The sequence below is a fragment of the Sinocyclocheilus rhinocerous genome, unplaced genomic scaffold, assembly GCF_001515625.1.
Source record: "Sinocyclocheilus rhinocerous isolate Xijiao unplaced genomic scaffold, SAMN03320098_v1.1 scaffold342, whole genome shotgun sequence".
NCBI lineage: Eukaryota > Metazoa > Chordata > Actinopteri > Cypriniformes > Cyprinidae > Sinocyclocheilus > Sinocyclocheilus rhinocerous.
In genome coordinates, this window is record NW_015624546.1 from 112,208 (window position 1) to 134,941 (window position 22,734).

Genomic DNA, 22,734 nt, shown 5'->3' on the forward strand with positions numbered 1-22,734 from the left:
GTGAAACTTAAATCTATAGGGGTGGTTGGATTTATTCACGCACGTTAAAATATTTAATTTAAGCTTCTTTCTTTTCAGATTCTTATTTACAGCATTATCATAGGCTGTGTATTAACTTATTGGGAGAAACCCGGTAGTTCTATGTGAAATCAGACATTTGAGCACCCCCATATAGCCAAAATGGCATGATCATAACACCCCGCGAATATTCGACTGTGAGATTGGTAGTCGAATCAGGCTCCTCCTATCGAAGCATTGAATCGTCGACTATTCGGGGTCACCCCTAATTTCTAATAAAGACAATATTTTAAGAGATAATTTAATGAATTAAAATTAATTGAATAAAATATTTTTTTAATAAATAATTTTTAATTAATAAAGTTTGTTACACTATTTTTAGTGGGGAACAAACATGTTCCACCGAGTAAAGGAAATATAGGATTGGAATGACATGAGGGTAGTTTCTGGGTGAACTAGTGCTATTTACTGAATGAGCCCTGTGCTACGTCCAAACTGATTGCACTGCATTTTATGCGTCATCATTTTCTATTTCTATTTTTAAATCATTTCAATTTTAATTCCTTGTTTTTATTGTTGTGATTATTTTAACTTTTTTTTATGTAAAGCACTTTGAATTACCATTGTGTATGAAATGTGCTATATAAATAAACTTGCCTTGCATTAAAAATTACATAATGTATATGTATATTTTTAAATATATTCTATAAAAATAGAACTAAAACTGAAGTGGTTGCTCAGAATCCATGCAATATGAATCTCAAGTTGATGAACTCAAGATGTCGTGACACTAATGTGACTCATGCATCAATAACAATTGGTTTTGTCTTACTGTTTTTGTGTAAGATGATTCAGAATATAATGTAGATGATATACGAGCCATTTCCCCCCACTCACTTTCTCCGTCCTTCTCGCCCTCGCTCTCCCGGTCACCCTCGTAGCCGGAGCAGGAAGTGTCCAGGCTCCAGTCCAGGATGTCTCCCAGCAGCATCTCCTCCTGAGTGGACAGCTCAGCTGTGGGCGTGGCCAGGAAGCTGCCCCGGTGCTCCTGCATGCTGTCCTCACGCCTCCTGATCAACAAAAAAAACAAAATGCATTCAAATCATCACGTCTTTTCTCCACCCACATTTTACAAAACATCATCTTAAGGATGCAGAAAAAACATCAGTATTAGAGATGCATTGATATAAATATTTTGGCAGACAAATCTGGAAGAATTTTTATGAATAGTAATATGTATGATGGCTAATCTTCTAAATTTATTGTTTCATTTATTAACAGCATTCACACTATTTTCAAATGCTTCAAATGACATCAGCCATAATTTTTTAAAACAAACAAGTTAAACATTAACTTCAAAAATATTGATGCAGGTTAATCAATTCATAAACCTGGCACAGAAAACACTTTTAGAAAAAAAAAAAAAAAAAGATTATTACTTTAAGAAATAATCAGATACTTTAACCCAATCTTTCAATACTTTGAAAATATGTAAGCATTAATGCAGACAAATATATATATAAAAAAAAAAAAAGTCAATTTTGGGTCAGTAAGATGTTTTAAAAAAACAAAAAAAAAAACAAAATGATGCTCACCAAGGTTGCATTTACTTTATTTAATAAAGTAATATTGTAAAATATTATTACTAGTTAAAATATTCAGCAGCCTTGATAATTTACATGTATAAACAGGCAAATCCTGTTAATATAATGTTAGTTAATTGGTTATCGTCATTAGTTTCATTTTTTTTTACATTTTATTATTTTTGTTTTATATTAGGTATATATATAATAGAATTCTTAGAACTAAGAATTCTTAGTTAAATTTATTTGTTTTTGTATTAATTATTAGTTATATTATTTGTTATCAGTAATTTATACTTTTTTTATTATTAAATAATAATTGCATTAATTGTAAAAGATACAATATTTTTTCCCAATATTGTTAAAATAATAAAAAAGAAAGAAAGCTTATATGCAAAACATTGAAGAATAAATTGTGTATACAATTGTGGCAAATTTCAACCATTAGAGTTACAGAATTTAAAGGATTTTCTTAAATTACAGCGCCCCTTACAATCTGAAATGAATGATATTTGGCGTTTCCTCAAACTGTCTTGGTGTTCATTGTGACGAGTGGGGGCGGGGCCGAGAGCCGTGGGAACGGAGCGAGGCCGGTGGAGTAATTGATGATGAGCGACACCTGCACCACTCACCGGTCTCGAGTCCCACGGAGGAGCTCCGGAAGTATAAAAGGAGGAGTTACGACAGTGAAAGACGAGAGAGGACCAGGCCTGGACTTTATTTTGTGTTTTGTGTGCGGCAGTCGTCCGCGAGGGGCTGCCGCTTTACTTTCATTTTGTGTTTGTTTATTTTATTAAAATCTTAAATGTTCGCCGGTTCCCGCCGCCTCCTTCGCGACCTACGAACGTTGTTACATTCATGTAGTAATATTGTGACTTCAAGATTGCGCTCACAAGATGAAGACCGTTACTTACTATAGGCTACACATGTTTCATACCCATCAAACGTAAAAAGTCAGGGTTGAAAGGTTAACATTATCCTGCATCTCTAGACGGGATTTAGGCACATGCACGTAACGTTAGTTCACACCTCTTGCTGTTGCTGGCGGGAGAGGACAGGAAGGTATGCATCTCTGTTAGCTGGCTGCTAGCGCTGGGCGCCTCCACCTGCGGCTCCACCTCTGGGACCTCCAGCACCTGACAGAGCTCCTTAAAGCCCATCACCTGACACAGAAACACACTTCACGTCACACACACACACTTCACTGGATGAACTACAGCGGACTCTGAGAGGAGACGAGCACACTCACCACTTCTCTGCTAATCTGATGATACACGTCGTCCTCAAACCTCTGCTTGACTCCAGTCAGAGACACATGTCTGTAGTCTTTGGGCACATCCTGACCGAAACTGTGAGTGGAGAGAAAGAGTCGCGTCAGTGAGATTAAAGATCAGATTTAAGATTTGATTGAAAGCTTTTGATTTTTGCATCAGCTGTGACGTTGTAAAGATGCAGCCCACAGAAAATGATGCAACAAACATTTTGCTAGATTTTGGTCACGACTAATGGGGAATTATCAGCCACAGGTGAGCTTGTCAAAGCAAAAACACAAATACTTTGACTTGCAAAGTATTCTTAGAAATCGAAGCAAAACTTCTACAGTGTGCAAGAGGCTGTATATTTTACAACGAAATAATAATATTTCTAACAAAATCCGTGACAGAACTGGTGTGTGTCTCCAAGCAACAGCGGCGTTTTGTTAGTGAAGGAATATGCAGCTTTGAACGATTCGGAGAGTCAGCGATTAATAACCCATTCATAACTACAGCCATTTGCTTCGTGAATGAATGAATGAATGAATGAATGCTTCGCTCATTAAAGACACCATGAAACCAAAACATTTACTTCGTAAATAATAATAATTTTATATAAAACTAAAATTACGACAAATTATCATTAATAATATAAACCCACAAACTATATTTATACTAAAATTGTAATAATAATATAACGAATATAAAATAAATTACAAATTCATTACTAAATTAATGATGAAGAGTCATGTAAACAAGAATTTATAATATTAAACTAATAATAACAACATTAGTTACATCCCTAATCGGAAATGTGTTTAAAAATCATATCACCGTTATTGAAAAAAATAATATCGCGATACATACTGATTAGGTCTGCACGATATATCGAAATTATCGAAATATCGCAAACGTAAATATCGCAATATGCATATCGCAAGGGCGTGCGATATCCGAATAATTTTAATAGGCTACTTAAATCAAAACGTTGCAAAAGGTGAAAAGTTTTAGTTCGACGCATATAGCAGAGAATTGCTTGACGTTAAAAAGAGTTAAGTGCAATAAGTTGCAGAAAACAACTCTTTGCCGTCTCGTCTTGCTGTCTGACTCACACCTGAAGCGCGCGCACAAGCCGCATCTCGCGCAGCGTCTCTTCAGTTCTGCCGCACACGTGCAAACAGAGACGGCACACACAGAGAGACGCGTTTCAGATGGCGCGCAAACACAGAGTTGATTCGTCTTTCGCATCTCCTCGTGTTTGAACAGACACATACACACAGAATTATGTCAATAGTACCCGTCTCGACGATCATTCTCGTAAACGCAGTCGGTTATGTTTTAAATGAATGTAAACAGCACCCTCTACGGACACCTTGGCAATTGAATCGCCATTGGCTCGTATATTTTCAAATAATAAATATAATTAACAATAAATATTATGAATATTCCAATATTAAAACAATGTACAGTATATAACATTTTAAACCAATATAAACTTAATAATAGTAATAATAAATATAATAACTAATATAACTATAGTAATAGTTATATTACTTTACTTATATTACAACTAATTTATACAAAAACATTAAATGAATTATACTGATCACAAAAATTAGAATACAAAAACAATATTAGTAAATATTAGAATATTTGTCATCATAATTTTTTAATTATTGGATATATTTTTTATTAGTTACAGTTTATAACCATTATAATTTATAATAATCATATAATGTTTATTAATATTAATGTTATATTACCCTAGTTATATTTGTAATTAATTTAGATCTTAAAAGGTCATATATAAATCATAAAAACAAATCAGATTATATTATTATTACTATTATTATTATTTTAAACACTGACTTTCACATTCACAGTTTCATAAATGTCAAATTATGGAGACTTCATGCATTTCATGTAACTTGGAAGCATTAATTTTTTATAAAACAGAAAAGTAAAAGTTTCGGGCAAGGAGGTGCGTCACAACTGAACCTGAACAGAAGTGTTTTATTAAGACTGTAGAGAGCAGATCAAAACTCGCTCGACTGCTCAGCATTCATCTCCACTGAGAGAGCAGACGGCTCAATCTCAGCCGCATCCTCAACCAAACTACATTAACCTACTCCGCTCGCCTCAGGACCCCACTGAGCTCAATATCTGTGTGAGATCGGCTCATTATCCCGGCTTCTTCAAGTCAAAGATCAGTCAGAGAGAAACCGCTGTAACTCGTGTCAGCCTGTGACATCTGAAGACATTGGCAGAGCTATATATATATATATATAAATAAAAGTCAGCGTCTGAAACGTAACGTACGAGAAAACGCAACAAGAAAAGAACAGCACCGCTCCAATTTTTTCCTCAGTTTTCCACATTTTAAGGCATCAAGGTCTAAACCAACCTGTAGGCAGGAAAATTACACCTTGTTTTGGCAAAAGCCAATGTCCTTGAATGTATGCTTAGTGTAGAAAACAATCCCAGCATGCCCTGCAAGCTCAATGAAAACACTGATTGAAGACAGCAGGAAGAAACAGGAAACGTCATAAGAAATATATTTCATTAGGAACTGAAAAGTACTGAGAGAAAACAGCTTTTTGTTAAAACGCACTTTCACCCAGTATTTGTGTACAGGCCAGGGTTTTTCTTTTGCTGATTACAGAATAACATTTTTATCTTAGCAATAATGCTAACAAATATTCTAATTATGTAAACAACAGCAATAATTAATAAACTAACTGTTATTACAAAATAAAATATTATAATACAAAAATAAATTATATAATAATTCATAATCACTTTACTAACAAATTTGATAACTTATATAAAACACAAAATAATAATATAGAAATTAGAATCAGTGTTATTTTAAAATAATTGATAAATTACTTTAATATTTTGAATGATATTTTCTGTTAATATTGTTAATACATGCAAACAACAATTTTATTAAAAATAAAAATGATAAATATTATAATAATTGATACAAAAACATAATATACAAATTATGATTACAAATATTAGTTTATATTAGATTATTTGTTTATTATAATAGTCGTTTTCAAATTATTAGTTAAATGTGTTATTAGTTATAATTTATCATCATATTCTTGTTGTTTATTAATGTTGTTATATCAGTTGTATTATTAATTTAGGTCTGAAATTTCAAATATTAATATTTTTGTTTTCACTTTAATTTTAGTTAAATGTTTAGTAATGTTTTGTCTGTGCTTGTCTTTTTCATTCGTTTGTGCTTTTTAAAAAGTGTTTATATAGTATTTATTAGTATTAGCTACTTTAGTATTTCAACTTAACCTAAACAAATTAGATAAGTTCACTTTTAGATTTTATTTCAGTTATCATGTTTTCCCCCCCAAGTAGCAATTTTTTGATGGTTTTAGGTTTAGTTTAACAGCAAATATTATAACTAATAATCTAAAATAAAGAACTAAAAATAATGACGATAGGAAGCATAACAATATAAAAATGAATAATAATAATAACAGTCCATCACATGCTACAGAACAGTGTTTCAAATCAGCCACATATAAGGTTCCTCTTCAGCGAAGACGCTGCCTATGTAGAAAGCAAGGCTGCTTACTAGGGTTGAAAAAGGCCAATGTGTGCATCTTCTCAAGACTCTGCGGGACTGAAGTATAATATATACAGCAAATATACAGCAACAAGAGCGTGACTTCTCAAACCCAGAGGAGCGCTAAAGCAGTCACTGATAATACGCATCAAAGGGCAGAAGTGACAAGCACAGATAACTCGTTAACACCTCGTTAACATAACGACCGCCTGACTGAGACCAGACGCGATAAAACAACTACAGAGCGAAGCTGTGAAAACGCTGCTTCTCTCAGGCTCAGAATAACCATAAACGTCCTCAGTATGAATTAATTAGACGGATAACGATTGAGACAGACGCTCACCACTTGACGTAGAGCAATAAAGTGCAGGAGACCAGGTCGTGCTTGGAGAAACCGGTGTTTTCCTCCAGCTGGACGGGCCACACGGGAACTGTTGAGAAACACACGTTAGAAAGCCTCGAATAAGGCTCGTGGAATGCTTCATAGGGATGTAACGATGAACCGCAAGCCTGTTGTAAAATAAAAGTTTTTGTTTGCATAATATATGGCTGCATGTATGCTGCATCTTTGTTTGGACGATGATTAAAATGCAGTGGTTGCCTCTAATATTAAATGGAAAGAGCACAGACAAAGCCTTAGGCTATGTTCACACTTGGCGTCTTTTCTGAAGCTGCCAGCGTCTGTTTTACATTATAATCCTATGGAGTAAACGGTGTTTTCAAAAAAAATCCTGAGCGCTTTTTAAAACGCCACCGCCGGCGTCTTTTTCTGCAGCTCAGAGCGCCTTTTCAAGTTAAAAAAGGTTCAACTTTTCTGGGGAAAAAAAAAAGAAGATAAAAACGCCCTACGTCAAGCGCCTTTTTGACAGCTGACCAATGACAAGTGAGTGGCGAGTCGTTTCCATAAAAACAAAAACAACAAGAAAAATGGAGAAGATAGCCGGTAGATAGATCGTACTAGTTTTGGAGCACAAGGAGTTGTATGATATGAGCACAAAACTCTATATAGTCTAAAATATGACGCAAACCGTGCATCATCCAACCGGAGCTCCTGGACTAAATTGTTGTAAGCACTAGGGCTGTGTATCACCAGCAAAGTCACGATACGATACGATACGTATCACGATACAGAGGCCCCGATACGATACATATCACGATACGGGACTGCACCGAATTTCACCTCAGAAGAATTTATAAAAACAGCTGTTTATTAAACACTGCGCTGTATCGACGTATCGTCAAATCTCTGACGATACATCGTCGTATCGATATTTTGAACACAGCACTAGTAAGCACCATACTGTTTCTTCCCCGTATAAATATCGCGCACCCACAAACATCGTTGTGAACCGACATTACCCTCCCCAACGCAAGAGCCAACTTTTTACTCTTTCTCGGCATTGCTGCAGCACACAGCGCTAGGCTGCTGTTGTTATAGCAACAAAAGACGCCCTCGGCTGCTATTTGTAACCAAAACGCTGCCAGCTTTTTATTTTACTTAAAAAAAATTTTTTTTAAAAGCACTCGTCAACTTTTTCGTCAAAAAAGACTCCAAGTGTGAACACGCCCTTAGTTTATATGAAGAGATTTCTTTTATTTGTGTAACTTACTTATTTGATTTGAGGTTTGTTTTAAAATTTCAATTTAGTTTGGTTATATTTCAATTTCACAAAGAAACGTGCAGCAATAGCCTAATAAAAGGACACCTTCTCATTTACTGTATAATTTGTCGTCAATCTCATTTTGTTAAAAACAATCGTGAGAAAGCCGAATCATGAAATTAAAATCGTGAATCGAATCGTGAGTTGAATGAATCGTTACATCCCTAATGCTTCATGTGTTCGGTGGGACGGCGGCGGTGGTACCGTAGTAAATTAAGTATATACCTATATAAAATAAAATATATTAAATATTTTAGTTATATCTAAAAATATACATAATACCTATATTATATAATACCTATAATAAAGTTTCTATAATATTTGTATATTCCTGTAAATTATTTGAAAATACAAAATATTTTATAGAAATAAACATACAATTTACTATAGAAATTTCTAGACAATATTATGTACTTATATTTTAGAACTAGGCAAAACAATAAATATAAACAGACAAAAATAATTACCATAAATACTAGGTAAAACTAGCTATTTTCAATTAGACTGCTTGTCAGTATTGAATGAAATGCATATAATCGAATCGTGAGTTGAATGAATCGTTACATCCCTAATGCTTCATGTGTTCGGTGGGACGGCGGCGGTGGTACCGTAGTTGTGAAGCACTCGGGTGAGCAGCAGGACGGCACTGGCGAGTCGGGCTGGTCCCGGGACGGTGAGGGGAGAGCAGAGCAGAGAGAGTTCACAGATGTAGCTGAAGAGGTGAGAGCTGCGCCGCTCCACGGGCAGCAGAGACTGCAGCACCTCCCCATAATCCAGCACTGTGGGGGTCTGAAGCACAACATTAACATGTTAATTAGTTAGTCAATACAAAAGCACCATTAAACGGGTCATATAAATGAAAAAGGACTCTTTTAAGGCTCAGAAAGCCTGGCTTTGAACATCTGTGAGATAATCTTTTATTAGAGACAGACTGATAATCTGTCTTCCGTGCAATTAGTTCTTAAATATCAGTTTTATAGATAAAACGGCACCATTTGGTACGTCTTTGTCATTGCACTGCAGTGCTTCCAACAGGAAGTCACATTGTTTTTAGACTTTTTATTATTATTAAATGCAATATTAGTCTTAAAAGATTGGTTCTGCATATTAGTTATTGGAAACGTAAACATAAGTATCAGATGTAAAGAAAAAATACATCTTTATTGACTTAGCACTCTAAATAAAAGTCGAAAAATAGAGTAAAATAATCTATTTTTAATTAGAAAAAATATTAATATGAATATATACATTTACATAAAATAATTTAAAATTATATACATATTTTAATTTGTTTTATACATTTCTTTCTATTATTTATAAAATGTTTTAGTATATAACTCTCTAATAGAGTAATAGAGTAAAATCATTTTATAATAGATGAAGTATATTAATAAAAATTAAATAAGTAAAAATTATATAATATTGTATTAAATACTTTGCTATAGATTTAATCTAAGATTTATACAAAACAAGATATTTTTAGAATAACATACTAAAAAAAATAGAGTAAAATAACCCATTTGTAACTAACACTATTAATAAGAGTATATATATATATATATATATATGCATGCTTGAATAGCCTACATAACACATTTGAATAAAAATAAATAATGAATAAGGCCTATAAACGGCTGGAAATGTATTTTCTTGCCCCTGAAATACATTTTGAAATATATTTTAATATATGAAAGTTGAAAATAAATATATTTTAAATTAAAAAATATATATTTTAGCCAGAATTACTATTATTATTATTAATTATTATTATTATTCAATTATTTACTTTTTTTGGTTACCATAAATACTAGGTAAAACTAGCTATTTTCAATTAGACTGCTTGTCAGTATTGAATGAAATGCATATATATTCGACATCCCTCTTGACAATTTTTTTTTCTTAAACGCGTTGTAATGCCTTTAGGAATAAACGTTGCATTGGCCAATGAGCTCTTAAAATGCCTCGTAAGTACACAGGCATTGAACTCTGAACTTCAGACGCAAGGCTATGTTAATCTGAGCCGGCAGCCTAGAATGAGGTTTTTGTGCTGGTGTGAAAGCGTTTCTGTCCGTGTGTAACTGACCCGTATCTTCCCGTCCAGCACGGAGATGACCTCCCCCATCATGCGCACCAGGTCCTCGTACTGATAGGTGTTGTCTGTGAGCCACACGGCCTCGCGGATGGTCAGGATCTCTTTGCTGACGTATCTGAGGGGATCAGACGAGTCAGCGAGAGTTCAGCCGAGCACAGAAACAGCATGAACAGAGCGTCTGTGTGGCATGCGGCGGCTCACCGTGTGCTGATCACCATGCAGGCGATGCCCAGCAGCTGCAGCTGGGCCTTGGGCACCGAGCGCAGGCTCAGATAGCGGTCCACACAGCCGACGGTCACGTGCAGCACCTGACTGGAGAAGTCCTTCATGGTGGTCACCTCTACCAGCCAGTCCACCAGAATATACCTGCCAAAATACAGGGGTGATGAGGGAGAAACATGAATCCAAAAAAAAGCAAAGGATACAAGGATTTGTTTAATAAATCAGTGATTTAATGAACAAATTTAGAGAATTAAATCCACTATGGCCAATTTGACCAAGCACTATTACAGCCTTTTTGTTGATAAAATGATGAAGTACTGACATTCATGGGCCAGCCTGGGAATTTGTTTAGCCACCACTAGGTCTTAGAAATATCAAGCACGTGATCAGCTAAAGACAAAAAAGGAAAATCTGACCACGCCCCAAGTCACGCCCACAAGCCACGCCCCCAGCACTTATTAAAAATATATATTTTAGAACATTAAAAGATATATCTTATATTGTAATAATATATACTATTGTCCTGTAAAAAATAAAAAGCAGCATTTAATAACCATGATAATAATATAATATATTATAGTAAAGTATATAGAATTGTTGTTATTATTAAAGTACCTGCCAAAAGTTTGGAAACATTACAATTATTAATGATCTTGAAATAAATATCTTCTGCTTATCAAGGCTGAATTTATTTGATCAAAATAAAGTAAAAACAACAAAACAGCAATATTGTGAAATATTACAAATTTAAAAAAAATCATTTTAAATATATTATAAACTGTAATGTTATTCCTGTGATGTAAAGCAGAATTTTCTTCATCGTTACTCCAGTTTTCAGTGTCACATGATCTTTTAGAAATCATTACAATTTATTTGACTCAAGAAACATTTCTGATTATTATCAATGTTGAAAATTTTGCTGCTTCATATTTTGTGTGGAAATGGTGACGCACTTTATTTTTCAGGATTTTTTGATAAATAGGAAGTTTAATGAACAGCATTTATTTGCATTTACCAAATATATGAATTAAATTTGTTAATGCATTTATTAAATAGAAATCATTTTAAATGTCTTCACTCACGTTTTATCACTTTCATGTATGACAAATAAAATGATTAATTTCTCTCTCTTTTTAAATCTTATACAAATGTTAGAGTGGTGTCATTGTTTCCACAAAAATATTAAGCAGCAAAACTGCATTTTAACATTGATAATTATGAGAAATGTTTCTTGAGCAGCAAATCAGCATATTAGCATGATTTGAAGAATCATGTGACACTGAAACTTCTTTGTAAACAACAGATTTATAAACGTTTCTAAAGACGAATGTTGCGTTCCCAAACGCACTAACAGTGAATTGAAACTAAAAACTGTACTGTAAGCAGACACGTAGCACGTCAGACTACAGGCTATTATATAATTACATCACAACCGTTGCGAATTTTATGACAGCGCTAAGCAATCTCAAATTCTCACCGCCATTCATAAAAGTTACCGGGTGAGTAACGAGTCTCTGCGCTGATTCTGCTCGCGTTTGGCGCTTTGAATCATTTGAATGCTTTGAACTGTCCTGCAGATGGCGGCGCCAGCTCGAACAGCGCTCTCAGGACCATTCCGTCCATGATGTTTTAGAAAACAATCTTTTCGCAGTTTATTTTGGTAATAGCTTAAGTCCATTTGCGCAATTTCAATCATGCAGTAACCCCCGCCCCCCCCCCCAAAAAAAACCTCAGATCTACGCAAATCAAATGGGTCGTCCCTCAGAAGTCGGAAAATACGGAAATCCATTTAAAAAAAAAAATCCCTGAAATATGTATTCAATACTCACAATATATTTACAAGGGTTTTGCTGGCAATAAAAAAAAAAAAAATTGCAACACTCAAATGTTATTTCAGTATTTTTTATATACACCATCTCTAATATTTATTAATAATTTGAATTATCTTTTTACCTTTTCAGTGTTTTTTAGTAATTTTGTTATAAGTTTTAGAAATTCAGTACTTTTTTTATATATCTATATAGCTTTAAGTTTTAGTCACTGTTAAATGCTTCATAAAACATTTCGATATAGCTTTGTTTTAGAAATGTAATAGTTTTAAAATAGTAGTCAATTTTTATGTTTTTTTTTTATATTTCTATATAGCTTTTAGCATTTTTAATAGTATTTCAACATTTCTATAGTAATTATGTGCTTTTGTCCCGTCTTTTTTAATTACATTTCTATAGCTTTACGTTTTAGTCATTTTGTTGTGCCGCGATTGTCATTTTTATTGTGTTTTTATTTTATAATTTATATATACACGTATATATTTAGTATTATTTCTATATTGCTTTAAGTTGTATTAACCATTAAGTGCTTTTGTTATTGTATTACTTTTTAAAATATTTCTATAGCTCTAAGTTTTAGTAATTTTGTTATGAACTTTTCTTTATTTTATGTTTTACATTTCTATATATATATATATATAGTTTAATTCTGTTATGTTTTGGTCATTTATGTTTAAATATTTCTATAGCTTTAAGTTTTAACCATTTTGTTATGTGCTTTCGTCATTTTTATTGGCTTTATAAAATATTTCTATATAGCTTTTAGTAATTTTGTTGTTTGGTAATTTAAATTTTTATTAGTTTTCTTTTTTATATAGCTGTTTTTTTTTTTAGTTTTAGTAATTTAGCAACTTATTTTGGTTAGTTGCCAAAAAGCAACATTACTAATCTTTCCATTTAATCTTTATTTTTATAAATTTTATTTTAACTACCAAATTTAACTAAATAGTTTTAGCTATAATAATAACAACTAATAATAACACCACAATATCAAGTAAAAATACATTTAAAATACATAACATAAAAGTAAAATAATTAAACAATATCAACATAAATGGGTGTTTGCAAACCATGTTGATAATAATAATAATAATATGCATTTTTAAATATTTTAAATTTGGGAAAAACCAAAACAATTTATAAAAATCTGTGACTAACTTTTCAATCCTAGAAATCACAAAATGCTCTTATAGTTCCAGGTTTTCCTTGTCTATTAACGGCAGGATTATTTTGAATCAGGAGATAATCTGAAGCGTTGATATTGTACCTCTTAGTGGTGATGTCCTGTCCCTGCAGGTTGTGTGGGTATCTCAGGGGTGACGGTCCGGAGTGGAAGAACTGGGCCATGAGTTCAGCGCAGGCCCGCGGCTCCAGACCCAGAGGGTTTGCGGTGCCATATGACTTCGCAAATGCCAGCTGGGAGACCAGAACGGACAAGTTAGACAAACACGAAACCCAGAATGTGTGTGTTCAGTATGGCGTTTCAAATGTACAGACTATATTATTAAAAAGATCACTCTTCATTTGAAGCCCCCATACATGCTTATTTACACACGTCAGAGTGGCATTCAATCTGGCACAGCTGCTGATTATTATAAATAAATGTCAACAATGGCAGAGAAAAGCTCCAGATGAAAGGACAGGAATTATGACGCAGCTTTCCCAGGCCGTGCACTTCCATTATGAGTACGCTTCAGAGCACAGACATCGTGAGAATGGAAGTATAATGATTGGTAATGACCTCACCAAACGCACTCCCACCACAGACGTCACGTTCAGACAGCAAAGGTCAAAACATGAAAATAAACTGAAGGCTGAGCCGTCAAACAAAAGACAAGATGTTTGTTTATAATTCAGCATCATGCTACCATGGCTTTATTCATGCTAATAAATGCAAACTATATATAAACAACAAATCTGATAAGTGATTAAAAAAAATAGATTTTCTTTTGTTTTTACTAAATCCAGTCCTCAAAAGACGAAACATTTTAATATATTTTTAGGTTAAAATTTATATAATATTTTTTATATACTTAAAATAAATGTCTTAAAATATTTTTATACATTTAAAATAAAATCAACTGTTTTCATTCTCAATGATAATGAAATGCTGAACATAAAGTCTAAACCTAAATCTGGGCCTCACAATCTAAATATATTTACATAATGTATAAAATTATGTAAAGAAATATTTTACATTTAAATATTTGTATACATTTTAAAATAAAGTAATTGTTTTCATTCTCAATAATAATGAAATGCTGAACATGGGAAGGGAAGGGAAGAGAAGGGCAGGGGAAAAGGAAAAGGAAAAGGAAACGGGAAAGGAAGGGAAGGGAAGGGAAGGGAAGGGAAGGGAAAGGAAAGGAAAGGAAAGGAAAGGAAAGGAAAGGAAAGGAAAGGAAAGGAAAGGGGCAAACTAAATCTGGTCCGTAAACTTTGAATGCAATTTTCCATGCACATGACATTTTCTGCAGTCACCTGAGCTTCCCAGCATCCTTTGGCAGCGTAGTCCCTGAGCATGCGCATACACTGCAGATACCTGCCGGGGTCGGCCGACTGCAGACAGAACACAAACCAGCCATCAGCAGCAATAGCAGAGAAACAGGACTAACAATGGCCAACGAGTCCAGAGGAAACTCTTACCAACGTCCCGCGGTTCATTTCCCACAGCAGATACGAGCTCTGCACGCTCCCGCAACTCGCCGACTCCTTCAGCATCGCTGTAGCCTCGTCACGCTTCTCCTCATCCTGATAAACACAGAGTCACCAACCGTGTTTAACACCGGCTGCTCATTTGATATGGATTCAGTCTGAGGGGTTATGATGAGAGAAGAAGTGCTTCCTGTTTGGGACTTTCTGAATACGAGAAGCACAAATGATAAAACCCCTTCACAGAAAACATCAAATGAGCAACCCAAACCCAACATGACCAGGTGTCTATAAGCATCTCGTGGATCTCGACTTGGAGATCAATCAATTCAGCGATGCTACAAATGAGATTCCATCTTTGAAGTCTATTAGAATCTTTTTACACAGTCATTCTCAGATTAGAACTGCATTTTGTGACGATTCAAGTTTTAAATCGACACTCACGTCAAACAGCTGAAGGACTCTAGCCAGACAGTACAGTAACGTCCCTCTCCGGCCCTGGAAAGACAAGAATTTATAATGAGATGGTAACAAATCTTGCAAATATAACTAATATAATTATAAATTTTTTATTTTAATTTTGTAGAAAACAAATTACCCAACATTGACAAAATATTTAATAAATATATATTAATATACACTTACAAATTTAAATAAAAAGATATGAATTTAAATGTAAACCAAATGAATAAATCATTATATATGAAAGAAAAATATTTACCAATTATTGTGTATTTTATTTATATAGATATACACATTAACATTTAAATGTTCGTCAGTAACATTTTTTTTTTTTTAAGAAGTCTCTAATGTTTACCAAGGATGCATTTTATTTAATCAAAAAACAGAGTAAAAACAGTAACATTGTGAAATATTACAATTTGAAATAACTGATATTTGAATATATTTTAAAATGTAATTTATTCCTGTGATGCAAAGCTTAATTTTTAGCATTTTTATTATTGGTGCTCAATTATTAATAACCATTCTAATTATTATCAATGCTGAAAACAGTTTTTGCTGCTCAAAACCATGCGGTTTTTTTTCAGGATTATTTGATGAACAAAAAAAGTTCAAAAGAACAGCATTTATTGTAAATAGAAACGTTTTGTAACATTACAAATGTGCATATAAAATACAATTCTCGTTTAAAATGGGAAGTCAATTCATAAATAAATTACATGCAAAATAATCATTCTTTCAGAAGGTTTAAAGGTTTAGTTCACCCAAAAATAAAAATTAGGCTGTGTTTTACTCACCCCCGATGCATCCTAGGTGTATATGACTTTCTTCTTTCAGACGAATCCAGTCGGAGTTATATTAAAAATTGTCTTTGATCTTTCAAGCTCTATCGTTGTACTCAGCGGGTGTTGCATGCATCAGTCCAAAAGACGTGAAATAAAAAGCACCCTTCCACAAAAAAAGAATCAGCTCATAAAAGTTAAAAAATTCTGGTTTTAGTTCCCAATCGGAATTTTGTCTCATTAAATATCCCTTTTAAAATGAATAGCCATTTCACATTGAATTCAATTAAGTTTAATGCTTACATTAATATCTTAATAAAAGAAAACAGAAACGTTGGTCCTGGAGGAGGTGTAGTGGCTATGAATGCTGGGATGTTCAGGAATGGCTCACCAGGTTGGTCTCACACTCGGCCTCAAGTCGGTCGTACACCACAGCCTTACAGCAGCCGCCAGACATGGACCACGGCGGCCGGATGAAGAGCCAGATGAATGGGTCGGAGAGCGGGGACCTGAGGCTCTCGGCCAGACTGAAGAACCGCGACGCCATGCAGCCGCACAGGTCGGCACGTCCCTCCTCACTGAGCGAAGCTGCAGAACATTCACACATCATTACAGCTTTGATCAGCCGGTCAGACAATTAAATCAATCAAACCACACCTTCAATCAATCAATCAATCAATCAATCAAGACAAAGGAACACTGGGAATGAGAGCAGAAACTTACGTCCTTCATTGTACAAATACGCAATTCCTAGTTTCACAGCAGCTTCAAAGTTCCCTTTCTCCGCAGCTCTAAATATCGCAGAGGGCAATTAATGAGAGAAAGTAAATGAGATTACATTAAAAATAAAAAACAACAACAAAAAAACTTGTACTAATCTGTCTTGAAAGTGAAACATTTTTAAATATGCAAGCACAATTTAGGCAAAACTAAGGAAATAATTTTTTTCCCCCCTTATTTTCAAATAATAATATTAAAATAAGAAATACTATAATTATAAACAAATCACGTATTATATACATATATATATATATATATTAGTGCTGTCAATTGATTAAAAAAAATTAATTAATCGCATTTTTCTGAAATTAATCGCGATTAATCCCACCTAACATTCAATCTTCAAATTAATGTACAAACAACATAAAGACAGTATATTTTTTTATATTTGTTTAATGTAATATTTTTTTATAACTGAAGACCAGTATAAATTATACCAATACTGATTTCTCTATAAAATTGCCCCCCCCCCTTAATATTTAACCATTGACTATAGCCATTCAACATTACAGTATAATTAAGAGCTATCAATTTTAACATTTATTAGACTTTAAAAAATTACTTCTAATTTAAGTGAACTTAAAGGGATAGTTCACCCAAAAATGAAAATTTGATGTTTATCTGCTTACCCCCAGGGCATCCAAGATGTAGGTGACTTTGTTTCTTCAGTAGAACACAAACGAAGATTTTCGTTGCAGTCTGTCAGTCTTATAATGGAGGTGAATGTGAATCACGGCTTTGAGAGTAAAAAAAAACATACACAAAAATTACATTCATGCAGTTTTAAGGCAGCTTTAGTCGCATTTTTGGTAACTTCATGACATAACTGACCACAGCATTGCATGCACGTAGTTTATTTCGCGCTTTGATATGAAAGGATACAGGCTTTATTTTTTTTATTTATTAAAAAATTTTTTTTTATCATTTTATTCTCTACTTTTATTTCTTGTGCATCTATTGTGATTATTTTATGATTATTTTAATTCCTTTTTAATGTAAAGCACTTTGGATTACCTTTATGTGTAAAATGTGCTATATAAATAAACTTGCCTTGCCTAATAATTTTACTTTACAGTCCAACTATAAAATAACAATACTAATCTATATCTATCTATATATATATAGGTTAAACCACCAAACTTTTATTTTTAAGATAAATAAACTAGATAAACTTTATTTTAATAAATAAACTTTATTTTTAAGATAGATAAACACACAGCACATATTTATTTAATTAAATCAGTCTTTGTGATTCAACCACTCTAAGCTATAACGTGATTTCGGTTTTATTTTGATTAATCATGCAGCCCTAGTTTCCACAGTAATGGAAAACCTGGAAATATCATTTAATTTTGAAAAAAAAATTTGTTTTCCATGCCTGAAAATTATTCAAATCAAACTATTTCTACAGTGAATCGATCGACACGAGGTCCTTTTGATGCACTTGTTTTGAATAAATTACACAAACTGGTCCACAAATCAGTGTGAATCATTTGCAAATCAGTCTGAATCTAAATGAATTTTAAGGTCATCATCTGTAGTCACAAACAACTGAAAACAGGGTGTAAACTGGTGAAAATGTTGGTATATATCATACCTCTCAAACAACCAAACGGTATCAGGGGCCGGCCAGCGGTCTTTGAAACTCACACGTGCCCAGACGCTTGAGTTACTATCAATAATGTCTCGAAGATGAGAATGAACCTGCGGGATCACATGACATTCATTATTAGAAAACCACTGTTTGGTAATGGCGGCTTTATAAGGTTAGATGCTTGCATCCGGCTGGACTAACAGCTCTGACGGCGAGGAGATCCTCAGCGGAGAGGCATTGGAGGACACACAGGAGCAGCTCTTCAGGAAGAGACAGCAGCGTGACGGCAGACGCACGCTTTCGCACCCGCTTCCGGACAGGCAGAGAGAAACATTTGGCACATCGACAGTGGAGCACTGGAGACGAGGAAGAATTCACAATTAACACAAGCACATTGCATCCAAAATGCAATAAAGAAACTGAAAATTCAATTACAAATCAGCATGTGGCCAAAGATCTTCATGAATGCAATTTTGCAAATGTTTCTTTCATCACGGTTTTATTGGCCTAGCCGATTAACTGGCCATTTTGAGATTATCGATGTTAATAACTGTGTCTCATCAACAGAATTATTCATATTCATCAGCATTCAACTGCATTTTATATGGCATATCTTCTATATATTGGTCACTCTGCCCACTAGATATTGAAATTGGCCATTACATATTAATAAATGCAAAAGTTAATTGGTTGAGCAATGCAAAAAGTACTTCAGTAGTACTATGGTATAAAGATGACAATACCATATTATCACTATATTTTTCACTATACCATTGTACTTAAGATACACACTGTGGTGTCAATATATCACTATAATCATAAGCAATGATATTTATGTTGTACCAATGTACGTCAAAGAATATCATGGTATTACCATGGTACAAGACCAATAAAACACGGTATTACCACGGTACTAGGATGGTAGTACACTGGGACGTTGCATTGCGAATTATAGGTCACCAAGAGAGATTATTTACATCGTTTTTGAGTCTGAATTGTTTAAAATGCTTTAAAGTTTATTAATATTAGTAGAAAACACATTTTATATAATAACGATTAGTTTTGACATGCTCGCAACCAGTAACAACGTTAGCCAGTTTTCCCTCCTTATTGATAAACCAGTCGTGGGACAGAGGATAACAGACCTCAATTTAGGAGATATTATATTAATATTTACTAAAACAACTTCATCCACATTGTTATGATTAATAGAATATTTATATTTCGGTAAATAACGTTTATTCCAATTACATAACAGTTACTGGTTAACGGGTTAGTAATAGATCTAAGTTAACATTAAGTCTAAATTTTTGTAGCTATTTCATAAACTTCAGCCCTGATTATGATGAAATAGAAACAGGATGGTTTATAACTGTCGACGAAATATGTAATTATACACTTTTTAGGGTTAAATAACTGAAAATCCATCATTGAGTGAGATTAAAGTAATTTAGTTACTTACCGCCCGCTTTCATTTCAAGGAGGGATCTGAGAAGTCAGTTTACAGCAATAAAGCTTCACAGTAAACTGAAATTAAAACTTAAACTCTTGAATACTAGACCCTAAATTAATAGAATCACTTTTACTGATTAACCTACTAAATTACTAATAGTGTAGTACAGTTTAAAACACAACTCTCCTCTGACTCAACCATGCAACTTCCACTAAGCCCCTCCCCCGAGCGCGTAGCCACGCCTGCGCGGACAGTTTAAACATCAACTCTGAGCGCTCACTGGCCAGAAAGCGGATACGCCCACCACGGCCCACTGCTGCGTTCTGACTGGCCGTCGTGAAAAGCTCGAAGCGCCATTGGTCCGTTTTTCTGAGCGGATAAAAGGCGTCGATGTATTGGCTGGAAAGATGCTATTTCGAATTACGCGCTTACAGCGCTGTGGGACAGGACTGGTCGAGTGGTTTCGCTCGGTGGATTCTGGGAGACGTAGTATAGTGTATACATTAGCGAAATAAATCAGAGAAATGTGTCATTTTACATTCAATTAAATTAATTGTTAATCAAAGAATTTGGTTAATACTTATGCACAATGCAACAATCCTCCTAACAAGCCTGTAATGCAACACTAAACGCAACATGCTAAATTGTTAAACAGTAAATTAAGAAAGCATACTAAATATGTATTTATATAAATGTATGTATTTATTTAAAAAAAAACTAATTATACAATTAACAAAAGCAAAAAAGGCCTCGAACACTAGCTTGCTCTATTCTTTTTTTGTATTCTATCTGTTTTCTTTATATAATTTTTAAAAACGTGTACTGCATTAAGCTAACTGAGACTTGTTATAGCACTTGCATTACATTGCTTTCTTTTTGATTTTGATTGCTTCCATTGTTGTCATTTGTTGCTTTGGATAAAAGCGTCTGCTAAATGACTAAATGTAAATATATATAATACTGTGTGTTGTGTGTGTGTATATATATATATATTTTTTTTTTTACTTTTAAAAAAGTGTTTGCTTTTCTCATTTTTTGTTTCATTTTAAAAATAATTTAAATGAAAAAGAATTAATTTGTAATGAACAGTTGCATATTTTCTGATGACAAACTTTTATCACCAGCGAAAGACAAATAGTCAAATATATAGCTATTAATTCATTTGGTTGCTGTCCTTTCATAAAAAAACAAACAAACAAACAAATAGATGAATAAATGGAGATGAGATATTGATTCTAGTTTAAATTATTTTATTATGTGAGAAGAAAGACTGCAGAGTAATACAAAAGCATAAAACCAACACTGTGGGAAATCGATTGCTTAGGTCAACGTTTGATGCAGTTCAACAATCATTTTACACAAATATTGACAGTGAAATGCTGCAAATGAATAATCAGAATCAAGTATTGCAGTGAGGAAGGAGTGTAATACATTTCTTAAGTCTTTTTACATATCTTGAAGGTTGAAGATGTTACAAACAAAATTGGCGCAGCGTTTTTCATTTCATAAAGGCAATGTCTTTCTCTGTTCATCATATGTCCAGTGTTTGGGCGGCACTGTGTCCCTAAATGTCAGACTTCTTCTCAGCCTGTTATCTTCTTTGAACACAGGACTCAACCACATGTCAGGTCATAATGAGACTTTGTCATAAATGAGGGTTTTGTATTCATGGTAACCATCACGAAGTGCTGACGATTCGCTTTCATCAAGCCTGTCACATCTGACAGAGTGATTATTAATGGCTTTCACCACAGACAAAGAGAAGAGGAAAAAACGCCACACATATAATGGAACGATTATTCAATTGAGTCATAATTCATTTTGATTGGTTATATATGATGAGTTTCCCAATATTAAAAGAATGGTTCACCTAAAAATTTTAATTTCCTGAAAATATTCTCATCCTCAGGCCATCCAAGATGTATGAGTTTGAGATTGATTTGGAGAAATGTAGCATTGCATCACTTGCTCACCAATGGATGCTCTGCAGTGAATGGGTGCCGTCAGAATGAGAGTCCAAACAGCTGATAAAAACATCACAATAATCCACAAGTAATCCACACCACTCCAGTCCATCAGTTAATGTCTTTGAAAGCAAAAACTGCATGTTTGTAAAAAAACAAATCTATCATTAAGACGTTTTAAACCGTCACTTCTGGCCAAAATATGAGTCCAAAATCCATAATAACACTTCCTCCAATGAAAAAGTCAATCCCCTGTTGTCGTCTTACATCAAAATTCACTGACATATATGCAATGATATTACGCAGCGCCTGAAAATAAGCTAACTTCCGTCAACATAACCAACGTTCAGTGGAGGGAAAGTAAACTAAACATGAAATAATACTGCAGCACACTTAAAATTCTTCATTCGGGTTATTCACACAAGACTATTAAACTCTGTGATCTTTAGAAAAATAAATAACCTTGTGTTGTAATTTAAGTAGTTAAACAGGCTTTCAGTAATATGCTCTGGGCAAGATCAGACACTTTAACTTTAATAAATAAAACTTTGATTATTTACACAATGATGAGGAAATGGAAACAGACTGGAAATAAATCTGTGAGGATCTGATAGCTTACACGAGGACGTCAACTTAAAATTAATTTTGATAATCAGATATAAGACTTATATCAAACAGCAACTGATATACACAAACCAACTAAACATCACAAAATCCATTGTCTCCACATTTATATATATAAAAAAAAAAAAAAAAAACTTACTGTGCTGTTGGGGGTTTCGCTCCCCAAAAAAAAA

At 33.7% G+C, this 22,734-nt stretch overlaps 1 protein-coding gene across 1 annotated transcript in view; it reads right to left on the reverse strand.

The window, feature by feature from the left end:
- Positions 1-20,330, reverse strand: part of ccnf (cyclin F) — a 22,318-nt gene extending 1,988 nt beyond the window's left edge. The window contains exons 1-16 of the mRNA XM_016555059.1: positions 20,258-20,330; positions 18,722-18,876; positions 18,524-18,630; positions 16,870-16,937; positions 16,538-16,734; positions 15,347-15,400; positions 14,897-15,001; positions 14,732-14,809; positions 13,518-13,666; positions 10,401-10,565; positions 10,191-10,314; positions 8,716-8,896; positions 6,790-6,877; positions 2,851-2,950; positions 2,631-2,764; positions 916-1,088 (exon numbers count right to left, since the gene is read on the reverse strand). Of these exons, the coding sequence (XP_016410545.1) occupies positions 916-1,088; positions 2,631-2,764; positions 2,851-2,950; positions 6,790-6,877; positions 8,716-8,896; positions 10,191-10,314; positions 10,401-10,565; positions 13,518-13,666; positions 14,732-14,809; positions 14,897-15,001; positions 15,347-15,400; positions 16,538-16,734; positions 16,870-16,937; positions 18,524-18,630; positions 18,722-18,876; positions 20,258-20,330 (1,951 nt within the window). The remainder of the gene's footprint in view (positions 1-915; positions 1,089-2,630; positions 2,765-2,850; positions 2,951-6,789; positions 6,878-8,715; positions 8,897-10,190; positions 10,315-10,400; positions 10,566-13,517; positions 13,667-14,731; positions 14,810-14,896; positions 15,002-15,346; positions 15,401-16,537; positions 16,735-16,869; positions 16,938-18,523; positions 18,631-18,721; positions 18,877-20,257) is intronic.
- Positions 20,331-22,734: the final 2,404 nt, after the last annotated feature.